Consider the following 10,387-nt stretch of genomic DNA (forward strand, 5'->3'; position numbering starts at 1 on the left):
GAAATTATGGTTAAGTATGGAAGTTGGTAGTTGGTGGCCAAAAGGGAAAGAAGAGAAGTTTGTTCTTAGTTGAAAAATGGCCAAGTGTGGAGAGGTTTTTGTATAAGGTGTTAGGTGTTTTATGATTCTTAGGCGTTTGTCGTTGGCTTAGGCGAGATAGAATGTCAAGAACCTCTAAAGAGGTTATCTCAAGCATTGTGTCAAGCTAGGCAGAAAGTATGTGGAAGTTGCTAGGTGAGAACCACTACAAGAATGTCCTAGGCGTTTAGTACTAGGCGAGGAAGCTTGCTAGAGGTGTCTTGGCATTTTGGCTAAAGCATTTGAAGAAGTTATGGGATTAGTTTGTGCTATGCAAAATTTTAAATTTTAGGTTGTTATTATATCAAATGCAAAATTTTAGGAAATGATACAATTTTAAATTTAAATTTTGGAGGTATTCCAACTAAACTTTTAAAATAAAATAATAAAATAAATATTTATTATTATATCTAATCCGAAAAAAATGGAGGATAAATATAAAAAATGGTGTATTTGTATGATATAATAAAATGTTACTAAGAATTAACCAAACCTTAAGAAATGTATAATGAACAAATTATATTATTAATCATTATATGAGAAATTATGTATTTGTATGATATAATAAAATATTAGTGAGAATTAACCCAAACTTATCAAACCTAGAATGAAAGAATTATATTATCAATGACTTTATCGATAGTAAAAAAATATGAATTAAATAGCTATTACTATATATTAATAAAAATAAATGGTTAATCAATTCATTTGAAGTCTATAAATCTAAAAATTTAGTATAAATAATGTAGAAGATTTTGTTCTATATCCCATTTTTAATGGAAAAAATAAGGACGATTTTGCTAAAATTCAAACTATGTGAGTCGAGATTGGACGAAAGTTGACGTGAAATAAACGGGGCCTTCCAGTGTAATGGGCGTATAAACCCCTAAAATTTAATAATTTAACCCTTAATTTTCTCTCTAGGGCTTTTGGCGAGTAGAGGAACGAAGGCGACGGTGCCAAATTCTCAGAAGTTCATCAATGGCTCCGAAGACAGCAAGAGTTAGCAGAAATCCTGAACTCATTCGAGGGGTTGGCAAATACTCGAGGTCGAAGATGTACCACAAGCGTGGTCTTTGGGCAATCAAGGCCAAAAATGGAGGTGTCTTCCCTCGCCATGATGCCAAGCCTAAGGCAGATTCTCCTGCTGAGAAGCCGCCCAAATTTTACCCAGCCGATGATGTCAAGAAACCACTTGTTAACAAGCGCAAACCCAAGCCCACCAAACTTAGGTTCATCTCTCTCGATCTTCTTTCTTTCGATGCTATGTTTTTACTCAATGTCTTGGAATCCATATTGCTTTCTGAGGAATTGGAGTAATTAGAGTCCATGCTGTAGCTATGGAGAAGCGGGAATTTCTGAAGAGAGATTAGTTTTACACTTGATTTAAGTTTTGGGTTTCGAATTGGGTGATCTGAAGTGAATTTTTGCTCATTTTTCTATTAAGCAATATTTGGTTCTGGGGGTGTGTTCATCTAACTTAGTTTCGTTGATTTTTATACTATTTACAGGTCCAGCATTACTCCTGGAACCGTGCTTATCATTCTTACTGGAAGGTTTAAGGGAAAGAGAGTTGTGTTCTTGAAGCAACTTCCGTCTGGGCTGCTTTTAGTGACTGGTGTGTTTTGATGAATCTCTAATTGTCTGTCTTTATAAATTTTGTTTTGTTATCAAAAAGTGTTGGGGATTCTGTTCATGGGGTTAGTTTTTGTTTTTCCACATTCTTTGTGGACTTGTGTTAGATTTGCATTGGAAGTCTTATTTATGATATCTTAGCATCATAACAGTTATTTGCCTTAGGTTTACATATTATCTCAAATGCGTTACCTGCATAACAAGAAGGAAGAAGTTGGATACTTTGGGTTTTACATTTTGACAGTATTAATTGTTGAACCTCGAAAGCAGTTAATATTGAAATGTCTCACGTCTTGTATTCTGCCCATTTCTCCGGCCAATCGACTTTACATACCACTGAAATGCCTCATGCTTCCTTTTATGAATATATGCCCTGCTAATGGTCTTTTCATCCCATAAGTTTCTAAGCTTTATGTGCATTATCTTCTATTGTTTTCTTATGATGGTTGTGGGTACGGGTAGGGGTTAGTGTCTGAGTAGTCCTACATGTTTAGGAGAAAGGATGTATATAAAATAGTGATTGGCGGAGGCTATTGATTTCAAATTAGCAATTCTTGAACCTGCTAAGGATTATCTTAATTTGATTTTTGTCATTTTAGGGCCATTCAAGGTCAATGGTGTTCCTTTGAGGCGTGTGAATCAGTCATACGTGATTGCAACCTCCACCAAGGTGGACATTGCAGGGGTCAATGTGGAGAAATTTGGTGACAAATATTTCTCCAAGGAAGTTCATCAGAAGAAAAAGAAGGGAGAAGGAGAATTTTTCGAGGCAGAGAAGGAGGTACTCATCCTGTTTTTGATTTGTCCAAATAGTTTAAAGTTTTATCATTTCTTTGTCCTGATTTGAGGTTGCCATTGTTACATGCAGGAAAAAAGTGCGCTCCCACAGGAGAAAAAGGATGACCAGAAGGCCGTGGACTCGGCTCTGCTAAAGTCCATTGAGGCAGTCTCAGACTTGAAGACATACTTAGCTGCAAGGTTTTCTCTAAAGGCAGGCATGAAGCCACATGAGCTTGTTTTCTAGATATTTTCTGTGTGGTTTCTGATACGCCTCTTGGGGAATTTGATCCCTATAATCTTCTTGTTCATGTTTTGTTATGAGGGTTGTAGATTTGAAATTATGTCTCGCAATGAATTTTGTAGTGAAGTTTATTCATCAAATCCTACATTACGTGGCTTCCTTTGACTGGTGAGAGTGATAAGACATGTAATTTTTGTTCAATTTCTGGCTGGTGAAATACTTGAGAAACACATTGATAAAGATAGATCGGTTGACTTACAATGGTGCATGGCCATGTTTGATTAGTATGCAACGTCAGAGAGTGGGCAATGTATGCTTGAATCTCATATATTTGGGGTTTCTTTTTCAATTTGGTTAAAATGATATTTTCTTCTCTGCCCTTCACTTGTTTATCATATGATAATAATTTTACTGTTGGCATGTATGGAGCGATCTTGAAAAAATTAAAATCACTTTTGAATACTTTTACTCCTTCCAAATAAATTGTAATAGTATGAAAAATTAAGTAGAATTTTTTACAATTTTAAAATCACCCTTTGACTTTCAAAATTACTTCAATTCTAAAATTTGATGATTTCAAAATTAACAAATTTTCTTCCAGTAATATTTAGTGAAAATGTTAATGATGTGATAATACCAGTTTGGAGCTACATCAATTGAAGAAAGATTTAGATTGTTTTCTTAATTAAAATTGTGTGTTTTTTAAGGAACATTTTAATTTTAACATTCACATCAATACTAAATATAATTAATTTAAAAAATATATAATCAATATTTCTTTATTATATTATACCAAATTTACTATCAATTTTATAAATTTCATAATTATTATAATAAATAGTTTACAATTATATTTTCATTTATTATTAGGATATTGTAGATTTATTTTTAATACGGTATTAAGTTGAAGTTAATATGATAATATTATATTTAATAATTTATACAAATTCATTTTATTTAATTTCATCCCAACTTAATATCAAATTTTCACAAACCTACTTTCTACTTCGTTCACCGTTGCAATTTTCTCCAATCAGTTTTTTCGTTTGATATTTCGATTTTGTTCTTCCCCTTTCCATCTCATTCAAATATCCGGTAAGTTCAATTTTTTTCTATTTATATTTCTTTATCCTTCCTATTCATGTAAATTTTACCATATATATTTTATGTTTAATTTTTCCTTGTGTTCATAAACTGAAAGTTCGTGAGTTCAATATTTCAACCATCTTCTTCATTTTTTTGTTTCTCAGGTGTTCCGTCAACAATATATACTATTATATACTAGTATGTAGTCTAATTCTCTTTTGTGATATATTAGATATATACACTTACACATTTTTAATAATACATAAGTTGTAACACATACAGTTATATTATTGATTGTCAGTGCATATTTGTTTCATTAAACTTATTTTTTTCCTTATTTTTGTTTTTTAAATGTGTCGTCAATAGTATATTATGATGGTTTTTTCAATGATTGTGACAACTACATTAGTTATAGTGTTTTCAAAATATTAATGAATGAACATATACCTTTTCAAGACATGTATAATAGTCTACTATCCAAGTTAGGTAGTTATATTGATATATACTTATATTCCTTCCATTGCATATTTGTTTCATTATTATTATATATCACTGCATTGTGTTGTGACCTATATAAACAACCGTATATTTAAAATAATACGTAAGCAATAACACATATAGTTCTATTATTTATTGTTAGATATGTTCAAAATTGTTGAATATTATGAGGTCATCTTGTTCAACTAATTGTTTCATGTTATTAATTTTCTTTCTTAAATTATGTAATATAGTATACAATATATAATGAACTTATTTTTTTCAAGCTTTTGGATGCTGGACCATTTATTCCTTTTTAGGATCAATGGTGCACCCTACGAACGTACAACATAAAAAATATCATATAGTTTATAATATATATCATATATCATTAAGCACTAAGCATCACACACATAATATATAATTAAGTAGTAGACACATAATATTTCATATATGTTACAGTATATATTAAATATCATTAAGTGTTAAACATTAAGCATCACATACATTAACACTAAGCATCACATACATAATATATCTTTAAGTAGCAAACACATAATATATCATATATTATACAATATATAAAAAATATCATTAATAATACATTTTTCTAATCGTATTGATATAAATTTGTAATTCCACATGATGTAAAATTTGTTACAAAATTAAAATACAAGGTAAAATATGCACAAGTATATTGTTATATAATATTATGTTAAATATTCAGGAGTACATAATGATCTATTTAAATCGAAAACGGTTTCAATCACGGTAAGATTTTACAAATTAACTTCCATTATATGAAAATCAATGCAAATTTGATGAAATATAATAAGTATATAATAGAAATTATTAAATTACGTGGAATATATGAAAAACAATGCAAAACGAAAGAAAGAATGGGCGGAAAGAGAGATTGAAAAGTGTGAGAGAGATTGACATTGAATACATATCTCTCCCGAGATAACGCGTCAAACACCTAGTGAGTGGAACAACTCTTCTCCTTGTCTCTTTGTAAAACTCTTCGATTGAGTCTTAGAAACCTTCACAACTTTTGTAATGGAAAAACAACTCAATGAAATACAAAAACACAGCAAAATAACTTAACTTCTTCTCTTTATTAACTTTATGCTTACAGAAGTACAAAATACAATTTACAACTTTTGCTTTTTGTAAAATAAACCAACTTTGATCATTTCACTGCCTTCTTCTTTCCACCAAGTTGCAGTCTTTCGAGCTATGGTGTAAGACTCCAATCTAGGCCTCTTTCCCTTTTCTCGTCTAAAATCCATCTCGAGGACATCTCTCAAGATCTTCCTTTCCCTTTTTCATCGCTTCAATTGCTTCCTTGAGGAGGGACACTTAGACGTGTGAAGTTCTCCTTCCTTTCTTTACCTCACTCACCCAACAACTTCAATTCAAAAGACAATCTTTAGGGCTTCCTTTTTCTGTCTTAATTCTTCAATTCTTATGCTCTCTCTTCCTTGCTTAATTGAGGTTGAGGCGTTAAGAAGTAACAACCTTATAAACTGACTTCTTAAACGTATGATGAGAAGCCATGACTAGCACGCCATGTAAGACTACACAGTAACTCTATCTTCCCTCATTAACTAAGGTACAACGCCTCAGAACCAACCTTCTCATGGTCTTAATGCTTCCCAACCTGGAGAGGGAAAAAACTTAAGACGTAAGTCAAATAGATGGACTTAGTGAGCGACAAGTTTTGAGAAAACCTTTTTGGAAAAAACACATAGAATCCACAAAAAATAAGATCAGGCCACATTATATAAAGTGCATCCCATCAAGCCACAACAAATAATGCATACCGAACCAACCACCATAATTCAAACAACCACACAGAGAGCGCTACAATGCCATACGCGAAAATCATTTCGCAACAAGCTTAACTCTGAGATCTGAGATTCTCCCCTCGCTAAGACTTAGGATTTGCACTCACTAGTATCACACAAGTTATTTGGGATCTTTACCCGCGTCTAGTCTTATGAATATGTCATAACTCATAACCACACAAATTCAAAATAAGGGAGCAATCAACTCATCGCTTACTCGTAGCACAAATTATCATAGATTAGTAAGGCATCTCATAAACAATAATACTCAAAAGATCATGTTTGAAAAATATTTCGTTCCATCACCTTTGGAAGAATACTCAAATCTATTCATAGAAAATATTTAATCGTTCATTGAAAAACATTCATAACTCGCATTTAAATATAGAAGACGTTTAATCACACAATCAGTTATAAAACAGATCATGTTACGTACAACAACAAAACATATAAAACGTATTTGATCATTCACAAAAGAGTAATTAATCATCGAAAACGTTTATAAATCACATTTATCACTTTCAAACAATACTTGTAAAACGATGTATCAATCATAAACAAAACGTATAATTCATTGTCACCTACAATAGATAATTAGCCTCAACCCCTTCATTCTCCCCTTCCGGTTTTCTCCTCTCATTCAACGGTTGAAGGAACCGTTCGTTCCGTATTCAAAACTTTATTCTTTCACTTTCATTAGAAAATCTCACTTTTTGGAAAAAAAAAAACCTTTTCTTTTCTTTCGATTTTCGGCCTTATTTATAGAGGCCTTTCATTTTTAAGGGTCACTTCTATACTTTACACGTGTCACCTTACTAACACGCCACGCTATGCCACCAATCCAAACTCGACACGTAATCTAACTGTTAGGAGTGATTTGACTTTCCTTGGAAACGCACACCCTATTTATTTGGGAAGCCAAACTCTTAATTGTTCGACTGTCCTTGACTATATTATTAAATTTTCAATCGACTAAGCTTTGAATGCTATTAGAAGATATTGATGAGCCATGATGTGAACATTACAATAACGGTTTGGTTTCATCTATTTAGAGATTAACTATTATAAAAATAATAGAGGAATATATATTTTGATCAATATTACCTTTAGAGCAAGAAAGTAACAGTTAATTTAAAACTTTAATGTTAGGAATAAAAGTTGTTCCTTGAGAAAATTAAAATAAGAAGAAGAATGGAGACCTATTTTTCTTTCCCTTTTACTTCTTTTTCTTTTCAAAATCAAAATAAGAATAAAAAGTTAAGGGAGAATAAAGGGAGAGGAATAATATTGGCAAAAGTTTCTCCATTTGATATAGGTCTTCCAAAATTTTTCTTCATAGCTTAACTTGTCTTCGCTTTTAAACAAGAGAGGAAAACGAAGGTTTGAAGATCTTTGAGATGGTGATATTACAAACATTTCTTTTCTTGGATTTTTTCCTTAATTAATCATCGTTGTAATTAAAATTTACACCCTCCTCCATGCATCTTTCATTCTACCATTATCGTGTGACTTTTTATTTGAATCAATTGTTTACCTTCTTTGCATAACATCTTACAATCTTCATTTGATTACCTATTCAAAAATAATGAGTGGATTAATTGTTAAGATGTGGATAGACTCGTTCAACTATTATAAATGAGAGCTAACGAGTTTAATTTACACAATTATAAATGGCACAAGAGGTTTATAATAAAATAGGTAAATGGATACACTTATAAAAATTCAAAGTTTAAATTAATACCACCTCTACTACTATTTGCATGTCTATTGATAAGTTGTTTTTAAATAAGAAAATACAATCTATCTACACTAGAAGGGCTACGTGGGAAAAACATTATTTAACATTTTCAATTTAAAGTAATTTTATTTTTTAATTATCTTAAATTATTTAAGTAATTATAAGTTGATTTATTAGGATTTAATTAGTAATGGATGTTAATTAGTTTTTAATTTGTGAGACCAAAAAAATTGTTGTTTTGGTGGAAAATTTTGATTAAGTAATTATATATATAATTGGAGAACGGGGAAAATTGATGGAAAAAATAATTATGCCATTTATATATACATAAATAGTTATATGTATTTATTAGGAAAAAAGTTTATTTAATGGGGAGAAAAAAATTAAAAATATATTTGAATCTTTTTAAAAATATAAGACCAAATATTTACAATTTCAAAAACGGAAAAGGTTGACTACTCTACAATAAATACAATCTGATTGATTAAACATGGGGTGTGTAATATATTTGAAAAACAATCCTTTACATTTAACTATTCTTTCTACACAATCCCTATCTACACGATCACTATCTACATGATCATTTAGATTTTTATCATTTAGATTTGAACCCAAATCTAAACGATTTTTTAAAAATATCTTTTAGTACACATCGTTTAGATTTTATAGTTTAAATTTGGATACCAAAATCTAAATAATTGAGGAGCCAAATCTAAACTAATTTTTTCGTAATTTTTTTTATCACCACTTGACCTGTATTTTCTTTTTGCTCTTGCACTATGAAACTAAGACAATTTAGTAAATTAAATATACGAATTTGTGTATTGGATTTAGAATATCAATTTTAAAAAAAATTAACAATTTAATCGGACGCAACAATTACGTAAAAAAAGTTGAAAATGAATGTCGTATTTAAAGAAATTATTTCAAACTGTTTTACGAAAATTGTGACGATTTGATAAATTAAATATACGAAATTTGTGTATTGGAGGTAGAATATGAGATTTTTTAAAAATAATAATAATTTAAACGCAACTAACGATTATGTAAAAAGGATTGATAATGGATGTCATATTTAAAGAAATTATTGCAAATTAGTTTATGAAAACTAGGATGATTTGAAAAATTAAATATATGAAATTTGTGTATTGGAGTTAGAATATGAATTTATTAAAAATAATAATAATTTTTGTTCATGCATTGTGTTCCATGTAATTGACTTCAGTTTATAACTCCCTCCCTAGAAAAACTATTTTGTTCTTCGTATATCGTTTCCTTTGAATGAAATTATGGTGCCGGTATTTGGTTTAAATGGATTATTAAATATATGTAATTTATGTATTTCATTTAGAATATCAATTAAAAAACAAAAATATAATTTATTTACGTTAAAAAAATTGAAAATGGACGTCGTCTTTGAAGAAATTACTAGAAATTATTTTACGAAAACTAAGATGATTTAGTAAATTAAATATATATAATTAGTGTATTGAAGTTAGAAAACGAATTTTAAAAAAATAATAATTTATTGGCACGAAACATTTACATAAAAAAACATTGAAAATGGACATCGTATTTAAGAAAAATGCAACTTGTTTTACGAAAATATGATAATTTGGTCAGTTAAATATACAAAATTTGTATATTTGATTTAAAATACGAAATTTAAAAAATAATAATAATAAATAATTTTCATAATCCTTCCTCGAAACAAATATTATCATAACACTATCTATTATAATCATTCTCCCAAACACACATACAATCGTAACATTATCATTGATTATCCTTCCTCCAAGCACATATCATCATAATATTACAAATAACAAACCTCCCCCCAAACACATTTATCATATCACTAGGATTATCTTAATCCTTTTCCCTCCCCAAACACGTCTTTAATTACTTCAAAATCAATTTAAAATAATTTTATATTTTTGTAAAGATCAATTTTAGTTGAGGTAAAACATCATTACTTAAAAAAATAATTGATTTTGATCGAAGAAAAAAACAATTGTGAACATCTCGAAATCACTCCAAAACACATCCACCATGTTTTGAATCAAATTTTAAAAATTTGAAGTTGGTTAATAAATTTGACCTCTTTTGAAAGGATTGTGGCCTGGCTTCAATTTTTGTACAAACTATGCAATCTTGTAAAAGTAGACAATAGGTGAATTTGATTGCGTAGTTAGCACTGTAGTATTTTTCCTTTTCGCATTCTTTAACTCTTATCTTATTATTGGTGGAGTGATAATTAGTTGTTTGTAAAAGTAGAGAATAATTAAGAGTCCCCAGAATTGTAGCAATTATTTGGAGAGATTATTGATCCTATTGAAAGGGTTTCAAGAATATATTGACTTGTAATGAAAGAAGAACAACTCTCTCCCCTATAAGAGGGATTTCTTTTTCTAAGATTCTCTCTACCTTTTTCTACATCAAACATTCAATCTAAGTACTCTACATGTCTACCAGTCAAATGATAAAATTGACAGCCATTAT

At 29.8% G+C, this 10,387-nt stretch overlaps 1 protein-coding gene and 1 long non-coding RNA gene across 2 annotated transcripts; one reads left to right on the top strand and one right to left on the bottom strand.

Moving 5' to 3' along the window:
• Nucleotides 1–946: 946 nt before the first annotated feature.
• Nucleotides 947–3,083, top strand: LOC101211938 (60S ribosomal protein L6-1). Its single transcript, XM_004150113.3, has 4 exons — nucleotides 947–1,310; nucleotides 1,590–1,696; nucleotides 2,313–2,494; nucleotides 2,582–3,083. Exons 1-4 carry the CDS (start codon nucleotides 1,060–1,062, stop codon nucleotides 2,735–2,737), a joined length of 696 nt encoding a protein of 231 aa, XP_004150161.2. The 5' UTR covers nucleotides 947–1,059; the 3' UTR covers nucleotides 2,738–3,083.
• A 2,197-nt stretch (nucleotides 3,084–5,280) lies between these two features.
• LOC116403454 lies at nucleotides 5,281–6,876 on the bottom strand. The gene is made up of 2 exons (XR_004216206.1): nucleotides 6,733–6,876; nucleotides 5,281–5,960 (listed from the first exon to the last, which is right to left on the bottom strand). It is a non-coding gene; the product is annotated as an uncharacterized LOC116403454 (long non-coding RNA).
• Nucleotides 6,877–10,387: the final 3,511 nt, after the last annotated feature.

This window comes from Cucumis sativus, chromosome 4 (assembly GCF_000004075.3).
Source record: "Cucumis sativus cultivar 9930 chromosome 4, Cucumber_9930_V3, whole genome shotgun sequence".
In the NCBI taxonomy this organism is placed as follows: domain Eukaryota; kingdom Viridiplantae; phylum Streptophyta; class Magnoliopsida; order Cucurbitales; family Cucurbitaceae; genus Cucumis; species Cucumis sativus.